Consider the following 18,065-nt stretch of genomic DNA (forward strand, 5'->3'; position numbering starts at 1 on the left):
GTTTTCTTGCCAGAGGCCTCCAGTTTGGTTGGCAGAGTGGTGACCAGCTGGCCAATTGGACGGGGCTCTTTAATGTCACCGACAACCCAGCAGTGCAGAGCAGCAGTGACTCCAGTTCCAGGTACAGACCCCGACAAATGGCCAGGGAGGGGGGAGCCCATCCTGTGGGGACCCTGGAGTCTGTGCCCCGTGGTCCACCCCCAGAGCTGCTCTCCGGGGAGGGGCAGCTTGGTCTGCTGGCTCATAGCAAGATCATTTGGGGATCCTCCTGTCTCGTTACCCCAGGGGTGAGTGGGTGTGAAGGCTGAGGAGTAGGACCCACGCCCAACAATGTAGGGACTCATTGGCCCTGGGGTATCTGGGTCTCAAGCCTCCATCTGAGGGTGGGAGCCAAGGCTATGTCCCTGTAGCATGGATTGGGACATCAGCTGGCAGGTGTTGGCAGGGTGTGTGTGGCATCAGGGATGGGTGCTGGGCTATCGTCCCCTGCTCCTCTGAAGTCCACTGCCTGGGCACAAATGGGCTGCCCTTGGCCGGGCAGAGACACTTCAGGGCAGTGCTGAACTGTGACGTCCGTGCTGTCACGGGGTGTTTCCTCTTGATCTCAGTGTTAGGAGCTCATGTCAGTAACCGAGGGCACTCTGCAGACTCAGGAGCGGAAGCTCAGCAAGATTGTTGAGCAAGTGCAGATGGAACATCCTTGCAGGGAGGGATTATGGGGGATTTCCTGAGGAGGTAGGATGCTCTCTCGGCTGGGAGCCGGGTGTGGCTGGAACCTGCCTGCTGAATGCTTCCAGGGGCCGATGGAGGTGTTTGGTTTTTTTGAGTCTTGTATTCCTAAGTACAGGCTCTCAGAGCCACTGCCCTGGGAAGAAGCCTGAGTTTTCCACACAGTTAATTTTGACGCCCAAACATGAAATTGACCCTGCAGAAGTTGAGTTTTTTGGAGATCCCTGGTAGGTATGCGTTTGTTCAATGTATTGAACAAGTAAAGATGTGGTGGCAATGTCAGAAACCAGGCAGGCGATGTCCACAGGCAGGACTGAGGTGTGGGGATGCCATGGCGAGGGCTCCTGGGTCTGATGCTGGCTTCTTGGGACCACAGTTCTTCCTGTGTATGGCCAGCTGCGTGGCCCTTGGGATGTCACAGGGAGGGTGAACAGTCCACGATTATCCTTGAAATGTTGAGCTTGCACACTGGCCCGTCTGCCGTGTTTTCTGCCTGCAGAGATGGACAGTGGCCTGGGGAAGTGAGCAGCTGTCCATCTTCTGGGGGAGCCGCCTGGGAGAGGCTTGAGAGGCCTTGGCTGGAAATGCTGGAGGGAGCAGGAAGGACAGGCCCCTGGGAGGCTGTTTCTGGACAGACGTCCCCAGTCAGTGGCTGAAGTCATTGAATGGACTCTGTCCCTTACTCCTCCTGGGCCAGTATCCTCCTCCCGCTCCTCCTCAGTATTGTCTCGCTCCCACTTTTCCCTGTCTCTGTTCCCATCATCTGTTCTTGGCCTGTCTTTCATTTTCCTTCCCTTTGTCATCTCCCCTGTTCTTTATTTTCTCTTCCTCTCTCTCTGTCTTGAGGACTCAGGTCAGTCTCCCCTTTCCTAAACACTGGGATCCCTCAGGGGCGGTGATACCACTGTCCCTGTCAGTTGGGTTTTGGAATTCAAGTGCCCTTTATCCAAGGTCATGACCGGCTGAGTTGACTTCCTTTTGGAGAGCAGCCACTTGACCAAGAATTCCCTTAGCCACAGAATAAATGTCATTTCAAGTTTCCCTGGGACAGTTCCAATTCCAATCTCAGTTTCTAGTTAACCCCCAAAGGACTGCAGCATGCTCAGCTCTCCTATGAGACATGGTGGTTCATGTCATTAAAAACTGAGCTGGTAGTGCCTCAATTCACAGTAACTGAGCTATGGAACCAACCTTGATGCCCTTCATGAGATGAATGGATAAAGAAAATGCGGTACATATACACAATGGAATATTACTCAGTATTAAAGGAGAATAAAGTTATGGCATTTGCAGGGAAATGGATGGTACTGGAGACTACCATGCTAAGTGAAATAAGCCAATCCCCCCAAATCAAAGGCCAAATGTTGTCTCTGATATGCTGATGCTAATACACATTAAAGGTTGGGGGAGGGAAGAATAGAAGTTCATTGGATTAAACAAAAGGGAATGAAGGGAAGGGAGGGAAGATGGGAATAGGAAAGAGACTAGAATGAATTGGACATAACTTTTCTATGTTCATATATATATATATATATATATACATGACCAGTGTAACTCCACATCATGTTTCATCACAAGAATGAGAAGTTATACTCCATGTATATCCAGTATGACAAAATGCACTCTATTGTCATGTACAACTATAAAGAATAAATTAAACAAAAGAATAGAGGGCTGGGGTTGTGGCTCTGTGGCCGAGCACTTGCCTAGCGTGTGTGAGGCACTGGGTTCCATCCTCAGCACCACATAAAAGTAAATAAAATAAAAGTATTGTGTTCATCTATAATTTTAAAAAAAAGAATAAAAGAAAAAAAAAATAAACTGAGCCGGATGTGGGAGATTTTTTTCCCCCCTTGGTGAGCAAGCAGCTTGTTCTTCTTTAAAATGGGTCGCTTAGCTCCTGGCAGCCAATCAGCAGGGCCGGGGGAGGACCTAAGCAGGACACAGTGTACAGCATCCTGATGAGCGGCCTTCCGCGTCTGGAGCCGGGAATGCTCTCCGTGGCATTATCCAGCTATTGAATAATTCAGTGCCTGCCATATTTTGCTATCTATAGTTGTGTAGGGTGTCGACGTGTGGGACAACCTGTTATCATTTATTATTAACAGGGTTGGAAAGGAAGCCAGGATCTACCAAATATAACCAGGGGAAAAAGAGGGGCAGAAAAGCAAAGGATTAATGTACTGTAGGCTCAAGCAGGAGCCAGAGAAGGAACCAGTCCAAACGACCAGTCTGGAAGACTCCAAACAGGACCACAAAGAAAATCCAGACTGAGCTCAAAAAGGCCCTGGTCAGATCTTCTCACTGGATACATGCTGGGGAGGTCCAGGCGGAACTGGAAAGTGTGTGAGTTATAAAATCACATGAACATACAGCTCGATGAAGTTCAAGTCTAAGTCTATGAACTATTAGCCACTAAGCAGCCTCAGGGGAACTGTTTTAATGAGCAGATAGGAATGCTTTTTAATCAGCGTGGGTTTTATTTAAATGAGTACTTTGAATAAGTAGGAAGGTCTTTCTTGTCTTGTTTAAATTATGAGCTACTGGTTCCATGTCCCCAGCTCGATACTGATTTTGCTTCTTTGAGTTCTCAGCACCTTCTATGGTGTCTACTCGGTGCTCGGTGTTAATTGAATAAAAGAACAAAGTATGCAGAGAAGTGGTAAAGGTTATTGGTAAGATTGCAAACTTTAACTTCAGTGCTCCCAAATCTTCCCTTAGAGATTTATTCCTTTGGATTCAACCTTGCTGTCTCCTCTAATGGTCTTGGGAAAGTCACCACCAGAAAGGGGGAAGCACTTTGGATGCATAAACTCAGTCACAGGTTGGAATTATCAGAGCATTTTCTCTTGGGAAGAGCAGATGACAGGGCAGCCTGAGGGTTCCGAGCCCAGGGTAGAAAAACGGGGAGACTGAAAGTTGTAAAGAAAGTAGAAAGGAAGCTGAGCACGGTGATGCATGCCTATAATCACAGCAACTCAGGAGGCTGAGGCAGGAGGATCATAGTGAGACCCGGTCTTTAAATTAAAATAAAAGGGCTGGGGATGTAGCTCAGTGGTAGAGTGCCCTGGGTTCAATCCTCTACGCAAAAACAAAAACAAAAATATAAGCAAAAAAGGAGGCAAGAAGGCGGTGGATTGTTTACTTCTGTGATGATGAGAAACCTCCCCAACACCTCCCCTCAGGCACGGCATTTCTGGGAGGAGAGGCTGAGTACTCATCCTACCCTAACCCCAACCCTATGAGGCCAGCTCTGCGCCCTGGTCTCTGCTCCACACCCTGGTCCTGTCTTCCTGCCAATATACACCTCCTGCCCCACCTCCTCCTGCAAGCCCTCTGTGATGGCCCAGCCTGCCTGAGCCCTTTCACTCTACATTCTGTGAGATGCGTCTGCTTTCAGGGCAGTGTCTGTCATTACACAGGGACAACTCTCTCACAAGTGTGAGGTGCCTTTCCGTGTTTGTTGAGGCATCTGCAAATCCCTAGGAGCCTCTCCCCTTGGAGACCTGGCTGCACCATCTGTGCATGTATCCCCAGGGCCCTCCCGATGCTCAGCCCCGGGTGCAGCCCAGTGGCAGCTTGGTAGGCTGGCCTCTTTGGTGCCTTTTCCCTGGCTTCACACCAGCCTGGGTCCTCCGGCCTTTCCACTGGGACATGATGGCCAGGGGAGGAGAGGAGAAGCAAGCCAAGGGAGCCTTCCCACTGAGTCTGGAGCAGAGCTGGCTGGGTGGCCTGTGGCTGGGACTCCCTTCTCCCTGTACTGCTAGGCTTCTGGGTTGGAGTGTGGAGTATAGCTCCAGCCCCAGGAAAAAAGAGAAGCCCCTGACCCATGACAGAGAGAGCTATCCCTGCAGAAGAGTGAGCCGAGTGAGCGTGGAGGAGATTGCCTTCTGTGTGTCTTGCAAGTCCCGTATGTCATGGGGTTTGGAATTGTCATATTTTAGAGCACCTTATTATGCTGTAGTGAATTGTTCCCTAATTGTTTCAAGACAGTGTATAATTAGATAATAAATTATGTGGCATAGTGGGCGAGCGTTCTTGGACCCTAGGTGGAAATCAAGATGCTTTGGTGAGGAAGCAAGACTCGGCTGAGCCCTTGAGGGTCAACCCGCAGCCTGGTGTCGTGGGACTGATGGTGTGCCAGGCCTTGCTGGGAGCCTTCTGTGCATTGTCACATTTAATCCTCACCCTCAAGCCTTTGAGATGGGCACTCCCACCATCCCCACATTATAGGTGAGGAAACGGAGTCATGGAAAGGTGACATCACCTCTGGGGGGTGGGTGGTCCAGGTAGAGCACACAGGTGTGGTGTGACTCTGAAGTTCCAGCTCCTGGGCTGCGGACAGGTCATCCATGCTGGGGTGAGTGCCGCTTGCCTTCCCTTTTCAAGATCTCTCTTCCCTTCTGTTCTTGTCCTCAGCTCCTGGCAGTGAAACAGAACAAAAAGGCCTTGAATAAAAAAGGACGTGAGTGGGTCATTGCTCTGCGCATTTCCTCTCATCCTTGGGCTGCAGCAGTGGCTTTGGGCATGATGCTCCTGATTCTCTCGCTGCCCCTTCCTAGCTCTCCCCACCTTTCCTCCTCTGGGGCCTCCTCCCTTCCCCTCACCCACTCCTCTGGGGTTCTCTCTGGGAGACTCCGATCCCTGAACTCAGGTACTTTCCTGACGCTGCTCCCAAAAGATGCTTCCTGCCCTCTACCTTCAACTAGGGATTCTGCGCTTCAAAGAGAAGCCCTTGGGATGCGGTGAAATGTCAGGTGTTGCAGTGACATGGGTGCAGGATGGCTTAGGGTGAGCCTTTCTGGTCAGTTTCCCCTTTTGTGGAAAAGGAAGGGGGAAGTGGGAAGGTGGTTGGTGGCGCTCTTGGGCTCCATCCAGCTGGCAAGAATTTGGAAAGTCAGGTTAGCAAAATCTTCTAGGGTGGATGCTGGTGAAACAAACAAAACAAAAATAGTTCCATACTTTTAACTGACTTAAAAAAAATCACTAATTTTGGAGTCATGCAGCTATGAAATATATTATTAGTCTCCCCTGCTATAGAGAGCTGCTCTGATGGGTAGGTCGTAGTGATGTTGGTTGCATGAGTTACTTTTAAGAGACTTGAAGGCTGATTCTCGCAAAACCGCCATCTCTTCTCTTGGGCCTGTGCAGGTGTCCCATAGGTGATCTCTTGACATTAGGAAGCCAGAACCCCTCAGATCATGGGAACACCATTTTCTGAACATGCATCTGATGAAGGTCGTGTGTGCACAGACCTCTGGTGACTTTACCTCTTATTGCTTTACATCACGCTGCTTCTTTATCCCATAAAAATCTAGTGAGGAGGGTGGAGCATCATCCTCACCCCAACCCCTCCTGACCCGGGTCAGCTCCCCATGCTCCTCCCTTTAGCCGCCATGACCACATCTCCCTCCTCCCCTGCCTCACAGACCCTGTACTTCCTTCCTCTTTGCTGTCTTCCAGAAGTTCATTCCAGTCCCTGGCAAAGGTAGGAGGCCTTGCGAAGCAGTGAGGATGGAAGGAAATGGAGAATAGGAAGAAAAGGGGCTGGAATTGGGCGGAGAAGATCCAGCATCTACCTGGTAATCGGATGGGGGACACTTGCAAGTTTCCCCTGGAAGCTAGAAGTTCTAGAAGCATCTAGAGGCTCTATGTAGCCACGCATAGCCCTGCATCCTCCTTAATCCATGGCTACCCAAGACTGTGCTGGGATGGAAACTGATGGGGTATCACGAGCAGGCAGAGACGGGGCCTGCACACAGGACCCTGGTCAGAATGTGCTCCATGTGTCGAAGGTAAACCTTCCCTCCCTGATGCTCGGCTGGCTCTTGGGTCTGCCCTTTAGACATGTTGAGTCCATCCCTTCCTCCTCCTCCACATCAATCACCTCCTGTCCCCTCCACTCCCCCAGGACCAGCTCTACCCCCCTTGGTTTTCCTCACTGCAACTTCACGGTCAGCATCATGGCAGCTGCCTTGCCTCGGCTCCTGCCCACAGAGCGTACCTGCCCCTGTCAAGACCACTGGTGGCCCCCTAGTTGTCTCACTGGTCTTGCCTTCCCTCCCTCCTGGACCCATCAGCTCTGATGGACTTGCCCTCCTGGCCCAGGGGACGCTCTCCTTGTCTGGGTTTTCCTCCTACCTGCCCTCCTTCCTTATGTCTCTCTGCCACCATGGGCTGACCTCAGGCCTGCCCTGGGCCCCCTTGTTCATTCTATCTGCTCGCTGTCCCCGACCTCTCAAGGAGTCCTTGTCCTTTGACTCAGGAACGCATATCTCCAGCCCCATCCTCTGCTCCGGGCCACAGGTGTGCGTATCTGACTTCCTACCTGTGATCTCCCCTCGGATGTCTGAGATCACGGCGACTTCACATGGCCCACTCCCCGTTTCATTCATGCCCCAAAGCTTTTCTCTCCCCTTCCATAAATGGCTCCACCCCCTATCTAGCTGTTCAAGCTAAAGTTGTTGGTTACTATAGACACCCCCCCATCGACTTGCTGAATCTTAACCATCAGCACATCCCACCGGTCCAGTCCCTCAGCTACCTGCTAGGTCTGTCTCTTCCCCCACCTGCTCAGCCTCTGGGAACAGCATCAGGTCCCCCACTCTGTACCGTTTCCTTTCCTCCTTCCCAAGTCCCTTGGCAGACAGCGTGACCTTTTAAACCAGATGTTGGTGTTCCCTGTTTGAATGCTCTGAGCGCCTCGATGCTGGGTGGCCCACAGGCCCAGTGTGTCCCAGGCCTGCTGCCTTCTTACCCCCACCCCTCTTGGAGGTCACAGTACTCTGGGCCAGTGACCACTGACTGGTACCCCACCACCATACTGGCTGCTGGTGGGCCTGCAGCTGGCCACCTCTGGCTGTCCTCAGAGCATCTGTGTTCACTCACTGTTCCCTCTCTGGGAAGTTCTTCCCACACATCTGCATAAGGCTCCACCCTTTGCATTATGTCCCCTGTCCAAGGAGACCTTCCTTGACTGGCCCCAGGTGTCCTCTGTCTCCTACCCTGCTATTTATTTATTTATTCTGATAGATTTCATCGTCGCTGTCACTCTGTTATAAATATCTGATCCTCACCCCTTGGCAGTGTCCAGGAGGGAGCGGTTTTGAATGCCTAGATCATCACTGGGTTCTGCCTAAAACTGTGCCTGGATTTAGTAGAAGTTCAGTGAACCTTCAGTGGGTGGAAGAGAAGAGCAACTCCCGGCCTGTGGAGGGGCACAGACGGGCCATGGAGGGATGGCTTGTCGTTCAGCGTAAGGAGGGCTGGGGGAGAAGTGACCAGAGGAAGCCAACCAGGTGACCTCTGAGGGATGAGTAGGAAGACGCACTGAAGTTCTAGACAGAGAAACCAGCCCGAGTGAGACAGGAAGACCAAGTCATGACCCTGCTCTGCGGAGGAGATGAAGAGGAGGCACTTGTCTTGGGCACTGAAGGAGGGTCATAGCCCACTCGGAACATTAGGGACACTGACCAGTGCTGATGTAGACACACTGAGTATCCCAGGCTCTTGAGCTGAATTTCATAGAAGGGAGCTTTCAGACCTTCCTGGTGTGGCCCTAGAAATAAGATCACTGCCTTGATACCTTTGCAGGGGATGAGCTGGACCCTGGGCCTCAGCCCTGCAGAACCTTTGGCTGGGGAGAAGGAGGGGTGAGTCTGGGCATGTGGCTTTGTCCTACCACCTGCCAGAAATGACAGCCCAGGCTTGGTGGAAGGTGCCCACAGGAGCAGATTGACCTCAGCACTGCTGGGGCTGCACTAGAGCATCAGGCCTTTTGCTTTTAGACCTTGATGTCTCAAATTCCTGGGGACAGGTGAGGAATTGTGGCCCAGAGAGGGCAGGGGAAGCCTGAGACTGCCGAGCAGGGCCATGGTCCAGCCAGGGTCCCAGCCAGGGCTCTTCTCTGCCACTGTGGTGTCTCCTGCTGGCTTCTCTCTGGACTGGGAAGAAGCTGCTGCCCTGGAATTGCCGGGCCTCTGTCTTCCGGCTCTGGTTCCTGAGCATTTGCTGATGGGTAGCCGGCAGCTGTTCTGGCTCTAGAAATAGCACTGAGCCCTCTGAAGGGCTATTATCCCTGGGAGGGGGAGGGGGCTGTATGCTGAGAAAACCCAGGAGAACTGTGCTGTCGGAGTCAGGGAGAGGGGCACGTTGAAGTCATTAAGACCCAGGATTCCGAGATCTGATGAACCTGAGGTTTCTTTTCTAGTGCCACCATTTATGACCTGAAGGATCTTGGGCAAGTTGCCCTAGCCCTTGCAGCCTAAGTTTCTGGTATAAACTGGAGGAAATAACACCTGCCTCATGGGGATGTTGGGAGAATGAAATGAACAAAGTTGAAGTCCAGGATCAGGCTGTTTCATACCGTTACTCAGGATGGGCACGGCACAAAGACTCCCAATCAAGGAGTCAGGTGGGGTTGAAATCAGCTCATTTTTACTTGACCAGCCAGCCACATGCCTGGCATGTGGCTTAATTAATCTAGAGAAAAGGGTGCTTTCTTCCAGATTTGCCCAAAGGGGCCACGTGAGCTAGTTAGTGGTGATCCTACCAGTGTGAAATAAACTACTCTGAGGTTCTTTAAGATTCTGCCCCAGGCTGAAAGGAGCCCAGGGATTCAGACTGCTGAGCTGGGTAGCTTCTCTGCTCCTGGGGCTGGAGGAGAGGCCTAGCAGGCCTCTTGTATGACACAGGGATAGCCCTGGCTCCAGTGCTCTGTGGAGTGTCTGTGGGTTGGGCAGAGGTGTTCTAGAAAGCTGAGTGTGTGCGTCTCATCTGTACCAGTCAGTGGTCGCTGGCCCAGAGTATTGTGACCTCCAAGGATGAAGACACCACTCTGGAGAGACTCTGAAGGGGAATCAGGCTAGCAGAGGAGACCACGGGGCAGGTTGTGGGGAAGGGCTGGTGGGAATACAGGGCCAGGCTCTCTGTGGGCTGGAGCCCAAGTTTGAGTGGGATGAGGGGACTCATGTCCAGGGCCACCGGGGGCCCTTCTGTAGGCCTTCGCATTTGGCTTCTCACCTGGTGGAGGCTGTCATCTATAGACTAGGCAGCCAGGGCTGCACAGGGACAGGGACAGGGTGGCTGTGGCCTAGCACCAGCATGAGATTTGGCTACTGGAAGCCAAATGCCATTGGAGCGGAGCTGGGCTCCCTCTAAAGCAGATGGTAGAACTGCGAGAGGCGCATAGGTGATGCTAGGTCCCCTCCCCTTTGAGCTGGGTGGAGGTGGCTTTGCATAACTGAGAGGAGAGAATGTGGTTCACTGACTTGGGAAGCGCGTGTAGTGTAGAAGGTTAGAGAGACTCCCTCTCTCCGACTCCTCACAGGTCAAAGGGAAGCTTGAGACGTTCAGAGGGAGGCCCATGACTTAAAAGCAAAGACCATCTATTAGGGCTTTCTGGTTGTAAAAATAATCATAACCCAGAAATTTATAAAAATATGGAAAAGCATTTTTACAAGAAACCCCATCACCGTCCCACCATGGTTCTTCTGGCTTGGTCACCCCCGGTGGCATCGTGATTTATTTTGGAGACGACAGTGCTGTACCTTGCGTTTGGCACTCTACACTATCACGTGAGCATCTTCCCACGTCAGCACACAAATCCCCCTGAGTGCGCATGGTTTCCTGAGTCTCCATGGTGCTCTGTATCCGGGCCACACGGGGGGTTGCCTGGCTTCATTCAGACCCCATCCTCGGGCGTCCTAGCAGAGGCAGAAGTTTAGCTGACCCACTGTGACAGTACTTCTCTGAATAATTTCTTTGGCTCTGGGGTGTTGGGGCTGTCCCTAGTTTTGTGTTTCCCAAGTCAGACATCTTTAGAGATCAAGCGGGTAGTGCAGCCCACAGTGGGGAAGCCCAGGGGAACAGAGAGGGAAGGAGCTGGTCTCCCTTTTCTAGATGGGAGAAGCAAGGCTCCAGACCCAGGCAGGGAGCAGTGTTGATGGCTTGGCTGAGGTACCACATAGAGAGTTTTCAGGGGACCTGTCATTGCATTGGTCCACTGGGGTAAGATGCAGATACAGAAATGACTCATGAGGGAAAGGGTTTTAAGCCACAAGCAGGGCTGCCTGGGAAGCCTGAGGGCCAGTCAGGAAGCAGAGGAAGCACAGGGTAAATGCAGGCAGGAGCCTTCCAGCTGCAGGAACTGGTGAGGCAAAGTTTGCAGGCTTAGGAATAATATCTTTAGCTCTGGGGTGTTGGGGCTGTCCCTAGTTGCCCAGTACCTGGCCCTGGGGTGATTGGAGCAGGGAACTAGTGGTCCAGAGTGTGGAAGTCCCCCCGAGGAGGTGGCTGGGGCCTGGCTGAGTGTGGGTTGGCTTGCATGTGAAAGGTCCACTGTGGACTCGTTTATTACTATCTCTAGGAACTGACCATCCCTAGCAAGACCCCAGGGTCAAAGCATTGGAAACCCATGGTTAATGCATGGAGTCTGCAGCAGAGACAGGGTGATCAAGGACGTCCCCAGGCCCAGGCAGAACTTGGCATGAGCTTCATCCGCAGGGTGGCAGGGGGAGGTTTACTAATCTTGGCAGAAGGGGGTGTTGCCAGAGCAGATGGTAGAGAAGCTTCCTGAGTTATTCATCCCTGACTCAGCTCTGCCGTCAACCTGCCGAGGGACTGGAAGCGAGTCTCTGACTTCCTGGGCCTCCCTGTGGCATCTGCTGGCAGCACTTGCCCTTTAGTGGCAGGAGAAAGGGGACAGCACGTGTGAGCATTTCTTGGCACTTCTTGAAAGCCAGTCCCTCCCAGAAATGCTCCCCAGTGTCTTAGCTCAGCTCTGCTGCTCGTGCCCGGCACTGTCTTTGCTGATTTTTCAAATGAGGAAATTGAGGCTCAGGGAAGGCACAGGTCTGACGTTAGCTTGCTTAGTTGGATGCCAGGGCTGTGGCGATCTTAGTGTCATCGTTTGGGCTGCTGTAACAAAATACCATAGACTGGGTGGCTTACAGATAATAGGAGTTAACTCCTCACAGTTCTGGAGGCTGAAAGTCCAAGATTCAGGTGAGGGCCTACTTCCTGGTTCTTAGGCAGTACCTTGTCACCTTGTTCTCACCTGATGGAAGGGGAAAAGGTCTACCTTGGGCCTCTTTTATAAGGATAGTAGCTCCAGCCATGAGGCCTCTGCTCCCCTCACCTCCCAAAGGGCTTACCTTCTAAAACCATCATCTTGGGGGACACAAACATTCAGACTATAGCCGTGGCTAATGAGGGATGCAAGTCCAGTTCTTAAAGCTTCCCCTCCTAAGAGCCACCAGACATATGGCACAAGACTGGAGCCATTCTACTGGCTGATTTGGTATATGAGTGATATTGGGGATTCAAGAGAAATGGGGACCCCGTGGGGGCTGGGTGAAAGGAGGCAGGGCAGCATTCTGGAGGATACGGGAAGCTGGCTGGTCAGAGGGAAGATGTTGTCTAGTTCAAACAGATTGCTTTAGGGAGAAGACACAGAGAGGGGAGGTGATTTACCCAAAGTCACACAGCTGGCTTGCAGCCACAGTGGAGATGTGTCTGCAAATCTCCCAGCTCCCTGAGGATTCTAGAATGAGTCTCCTAATTATCTCCAGCATCATTTGCATCTAGAGCTTTTCTTAGCAGCAGGCGGGGATCATGGTTCCAAAGGCTTAGTGACACTGGCTCTGGTTGCAAAAGACGGTGCTTGTGACAAGACACCAGACCTCACTTACTGCTGTGTGCCTGGAAAACTACTTGAGACAGAATCAAGGTCATGGACTGGCTTGGTGGCCCCAGGTTGACCCCTTGTTCTCAGTTGCAGACAATAGAATCCATGTCAGTTAGTTAAAGGAGAAAGGGATTTATTAAGGGGACAGCTGGCTCCAAATCTTAGAGAAAACTGAAAAATGGTTCACTTCCAGGAATGGAAAACTGCATTATAACAAGGGGCCATCATGAAAACTGCTGCCCCTGATAAAATCACAAAGGTGCTGCCACTGCTGCAGTTTCCAAGAGCCATGCCATCTGGACCACATTCTCCACCAACAAAACCCATGCCTTGCTACTCTCCATCTTCTCCTGTAACAGCTCTGAAAAGGTCTTGTGCAAATGCTTCTGATTGGTTGAACCTAAATTGTACCCAGGGCCCTAGCTGCAAAGGAGTCTGGGAAATGTAGTCTTTAGCTTTCCTGCCTCTGCTTTAGGGAGAAGACACAGAGAAGGTAGAGAGAGAAATAAAGACATAGTCCTTGTGTTTGAGAGACTTGGCGTTTGGAAGGACCATGGTATTAAAAAAAATATTGCAACACAATGTTATTTGCTCTAATTTAGAGACAGTAGACTGGGAGCCCATGGGTCAGGGTAAGAGAAGGCTTCCTGAAAGTATGAGCATTTGAGCTAGGTGCGGAAGAATCAGTATGAATTTGCCAGTTGAGAAATACAGAGAAGGGAGTTCTAAAACACAAGGGAACCAGAGAGGAAAAGGTGAGTTTGATATAGACCCTGTGGTGGCTGTGACCTGTCTGGAGCCAGCTGGTGCAGAAAAAGCTCAACTCCTCTGCAGGTGGCCCTCGGCCAAGCCCCAGGCCTTCCCTGCACTTACAGTGTGACCTGGGCCTCTGTTTAGCCTCAGTGTTCTCAGCTGCCAAATGGGGAGAAAGAAACATCAGCCTCAGCTGCCTCACAGAGGGGAGCACACAGGGAGTGAGTGGAGAGAAATGGAAATGCTCCCTAAGTAGGAAAAAGGCAGCAGACATCAGCCCTGCCTGTGGCTGTGTTGAAGGACATTGTCCCAGAAGGAGAGAGGGAAATGGGGTCAGGAAGGGCGGGTGGCTGCTGGCGGGCTGGCTCCCTGCCGGCCTCCCAGGGCTGCTGCCTCCTGGCCTCTCATCTTTGTCTGATCCCAGTACATAGCGTCTCTCCTCTAGTTCCTCCTTCACAGCCACAAACTTGGAACCAGACCTACTACTGCATGTCACGGCTGAAATGGGTTCTTGCTACTGTAGGTGCTTCTAGACCCAGGGCAGCAGAGTGCTCTCAGTAACTGACCACCCTCCTGGAACCCACCCCCAGTCCCAGGTCCTCTGCTGCGGTGGGGCTGATTGGCTTTATTTGTTTGACTGGGACAGACCCCTCCCACTCCCCCACCCCCTGCCTCCCTTGGCAGTTCTTGGTAGGCCCGGAAAGCCTGGCTTGCTTCTCTGTGTAACCTCTGTCCCTGTTGGTCCTCAGGTACTTTGAATTTTACGAGGGGCCTTTTGAATATAACTCCACAAGATGCCTGGAGCTGAGGCACGAGATACTGGAAGTGAAGGTGCTCTCCATGTGAGTGTGGTGGCCGGGTGGAGGGCGCAGGAGCATGCGGAGCTGGGGCAGGGCTGGGACCGGGTGGGGACAAGGACAAGGAAATGCAAGGCAGATCATGGGGAGAAAAAAATTAGGTCTCCTTTCCCGAGGGCACGGGCATTTGGAAGGCCCTGGAAGCTGGTTCTTGACAGAAGGCCAGGTTGGCAGGGTCACCTCTGATGACTTGGGTGTTAAGTCCTCAGCTCAGTTACAGCCTTCTTGATTATCATCGCCGGGCTCTCGTGTAGAAATAGAAGAGGGCACCTGAGTGACTCACCTGAAATTCGGCACTTTGCACCACAGGGTCAGGCCCTCTTACTGTCGCATTTTTAAATTGAAGTTTCATTAAGTCTTGATTTTTCAATTATTTAAATGATTCAACCTTCAAGGTCCAGGGAAATGCTGCCCTCTCCCAGCCATGAGCCCTCCCCAGGGGCCCGGCGTGCCCTGTGCATCTATCTGGGGCACATTGGGGCATGAACAAGCACCTGTGTGGGAGACTCTTGAAGTCTGCCTTCTTACACAAATAGTGAAAGAACTGTGCTCCTCTTCCCCCTCCACAATATGTCACCTAGTACCCTCTTATAGCTGTGCAGGGAGCACATTAAATGGTGGCCGTTTCAGTGTGCATGTGCCCGCCTGCCATGAATTCAGCAGAGAGACCCACTTAGAGGAGTTTGTGTCGTATTAATCATGGCAGAATCTGTTTTTATTTATAAACAGTTACTTCTGATGATGGGGTGGATGTTCAAGGCAGGCAGTGTTGGGTTCTCACATGGACTCAAGGTCCCCTGACATGACTTCAGCTACCTTGGCCCATGATGGCACATAGATAGGAGCCAGGCCTCCTTTACCCATTTGATGTGATTCCAGCTAGTGGGGTGATGGGGAGAGCATGGTCTTTGAGCTCAGGCAGACCCAAGTCCAAAGCCAACTCTGAGCCTTATCAGCTCTGTACTGTTGGGCAAACTTACTTAACCTCTCTGAGCCTTTCCTTGCCTATAAAAATGGGGGATAGCATTATCTACCTTTTAAGGGTTGCTATTGATCCGCTGAAATGACGAACATGGAAATGGGTGATCCAGAGGTCTGCATGCACAGTGGCCCACATGATAGGTGCTCAGCTGATGCTCATGCTTGACTTGCTTTCCTTCCTCCACTTCCTGTGAAGTCAGCAGCAGTTTTTCTGGCCTGTCCTGTACAGAGACTGTGCTATCAACAAATGCCTTAGACAATCAACTTGTAAAGAAAAAAGGTCTCAGTTCGTGGCCAAGTGGCTCCTTTGCTTTGGAGCCTATGGTGAGCCAGCACAGTGTGGCAGGAGCTGTGTTGAGTAAAGCCACTCACTCATGGGTTCCACTTCCCCTCTGAGGGCACACCTCCAATTACCTAGAGACCTCTCACTAGGCCCCACCTCTTAAGTGCTCCACAGGGTGCGCCTCCTGATAGCACCACTCTGCTGAACAAGCCTTCAACACACGGGCCTTGGGGGACATTTCAGATGCAAACTATAAACTAAGCCCAAGAGTGAGGCCAAATGTCCAGCTGGCATTGTCTGGGTTATTTATGGCCCCTGCATTCGCCAGTTGTCTGTGTTCCCTCCCTGGGGTGAATCCCTGAGGTAATCCACCTCTCATGAGTGCCACCCACCCCTGTGGTCCCACCCCTCATGGGGGAAACAGACGTGAATAACTAAGAGGTGACAGTGAATTGGACCTGGGCTAGTGTGAGAAGGGGCTGGCCAGGCAAGGCCTCCCCGAAGGGGATGGCACAGCTGCAGCCTGCATGGTGATAGGTGCTAATTAGGTCAGGAGGTTCCTGGATGGAACATTTGTCTGAGGCCCTGGGCCAGGAGCGAGCCTGTGTCCCTGCCCTGAAGGACCAGGGCAGCTTGAGCGGTCAGCTGCGCAGCGGGAGGGGCCTGCTGTGTGGACCCACACCTGGGATTTTGTCTTTATCCAGGGACCCTGGGTGCCCATGGCAGGGTTTAAGCAGGGCACAGGAGTTGTTGGGAAGCACTGTCCAGCAGCTGTGATTTAGTGGCAAAGACCACCAGACTTCAGTCAGGGCCCGTGAGCAGAGAGCCCCTGTCTTTCCTCAGAATTCAAACATTCCAGGCCTTTGCACTTGGGTGGAAATCCAAAGCATATCTCAGCGTTTTCAAAGGGAACAGAGTGAATTTTTTAAATTATAAAACATACAGTCTTTGCATGGCTACTCCGAGGTCTGGACAGGGAGAGTGGAGAAGCCCTATAAGCTGGCCTTCCTTCTCTGCAGATCTGTCCTTCCCCATGTGATTCCTATCTACTGGTGTTGGTCCCTGCATCAGGCTGTAGGGACCTCTGTGACAGTCCCACGACGAGGGACCTTAAACAACAGACACCGATTCCTCACAGTGCTTGACCCCGGGGGTGTGAGGGCATGGGGTCAGCAGGGCTGGCTTCCTTCATGGTCTCTCTCCTTGGCTGGCCAGTGGTCACCCTGTCCCCGTGTCCTCACATGGCTGACCCTTGGTCTGTGTCTTACGTCCTCTCCTCTTCTTAGAAGGACACCAGTCACATTGGGGTTCACCCTGATGACTTCATTTTGCCTTAATGACCTCTTTAAAGACCCTTTCTCCAAATACAGTCACACAGTGGGGTACTAGAGGTTATCGCTGCAACTCATGGGTTGTGGAGGGACACAACTCAGCTAGTAACAGTCCCCATCACAGCTGATATCTGGGGACCAGATGAGAGATGACCTGGGCCCTCTGATTTGAGCCTAAATGCAAATTTTATGGAGTGTGATGGACAGCCTCCTATTTTCCCACATCTGCCCTCCTGCTGTCCCTGGTCCTGGCTTTCATTAGGGGTGTCTGGTGGCATTTGTTCTCACATTTGCCTTTGGGGAACCTTCTCTAGTCCCCCAGGGCTGAGTTCCTGAGATAAGTAGCCATCTCGGGCGGTGACTGCAGGTCTAGCTGTGCCTTTCATGGCCTGTCTCTTCCAGGGTAGCTGCTCTCTCTGTGGTTCCAAGCCCCGGGGGTCTGAGAGGAGAGGCGAAGCCCAGGCCATTCATGAAGAATCAGTGCATGTGCCCAGGGGATGCCAGGGATCCGCAAGCCCCGTGCCTTACTTCCTGAGCCTCCAAGCTGAGGGTCTTCCGGTCCTCCCTGGATGAAATCAGAGAAGCCCAGAGGCTGGCCTCTGATCTGAGCAGCTCTGACATCATCTGGGGACCCACAGGCTTTGCTGGGCTCCGGCTCAGCTCCATGACCTGGACTTATGAACGACTGGCCCCGAGTCATCGGGAAAAGGTCACGTCCCCATCTGTGGAGGGAGACCGCTGGACAGACACACTCATGTCCCTTCAGGCGCACACAATGTCAGCTGGTGCTGTCTGAGGAGACAGGGAGATCTGTGATTCATCTGGGTATAATTTTGATGCAAAATTGCTCAAATCGATGGCAAAAATCAGTCAACCAGAAAATTCCCACATGAGAAACGCCTCACTCCCCGACACTGTCAGATGCAGGAGGAGTTATTCTGTGATGAATTGTTATGAAAATACATGGTTGCTAATTCTTGTTCAAGTTATTTATGCTTGATTTTAGTCATTCTAGTACCTCTTTATTTTTAAATAAAAATATTCAGTTGCTGCCTGCCCTCATATCCAGCTGGCGGCCATGCAGGAGAACTCTCAGCTGGCCTCTCCACTGCCCTTGGCCCATCTTTCCAGGGTCTGGGACTCGGTGCTGAGCTCAGTAATGAGGCCAGGAGAGAAGCTGGGAGCCACAGGCACTGGGCAGATGCCCGCCGTCTGGGCTGGGAGCTGCTTCATGCCCCTGGAAGCTGTCTCAGGGCAGCGTTCACAAGTCCACTGCACTGGGGCTCCTCGAGAGCAGAACCTGAGCCTAGGCAGCTCTGAGATCAACCTGCACAGGTCCAGGACACACCTAGGAAATGAATGAGTGGGTGAAGGAAGAGGGTGAGATCTGGTGCAAACAGGAGGCCGTGGAAGAAAAGGGGAGAACAAAGACGCATAATGAGATG

The 18,065-nt window shown here is 52.1% G+C and overlaps 1 protein-coding gene across 3 annotated transcripts in view; it reads left to right on the forward strand.

The window, feature by feature from the left end:
• St8sia5 (ST8 alpha-N-acetyl-neuraminide alpha-2,8-sialyltransferase 5) overlaps positions 1 to 18,065 on the forward strand; it is a 65,578-nt gene that overhangs the window by 28,676 nt on the left and 18,837 nt on the right. Inside the window, exons 2-3 of one of the 3 annotated variants that reach the window (XM_026414507.2) lie at positions 14 to 121; positions 13,918 to 14,010. The exons of 1 other annotated variant lie outside the window; for it this stretch is intronic. In XM_026414507.2, coding sequence (XP_026270292.1) covers positions 14 to 121; positions 13,918 to 14,010 — 201 coding nt within the window. The remainder of the gene's footprint in view (positions 1 to 13; positions 122 to 13,917; positions 14,011 to 18,065) is intronic. One more of the 3 variants, XM_026414508.2, reaches the window with a different exon arrangement.

Source organism: Urocitellus parryii, chromosome 13, assembly GCF_045843805.1.
Source record: "Urocitellus parryii isolate mUroPar1 chromosome 13, mUroPar1.hap1, whole genome shotgun sequence".
Taxonomy (NCBI): domain Eukaryota; kingdom Metazoa; phylum Chordata; class Mammalia; order Rodentia; family Sciuridae; genus Urocitellus; species Urocitellus parryii.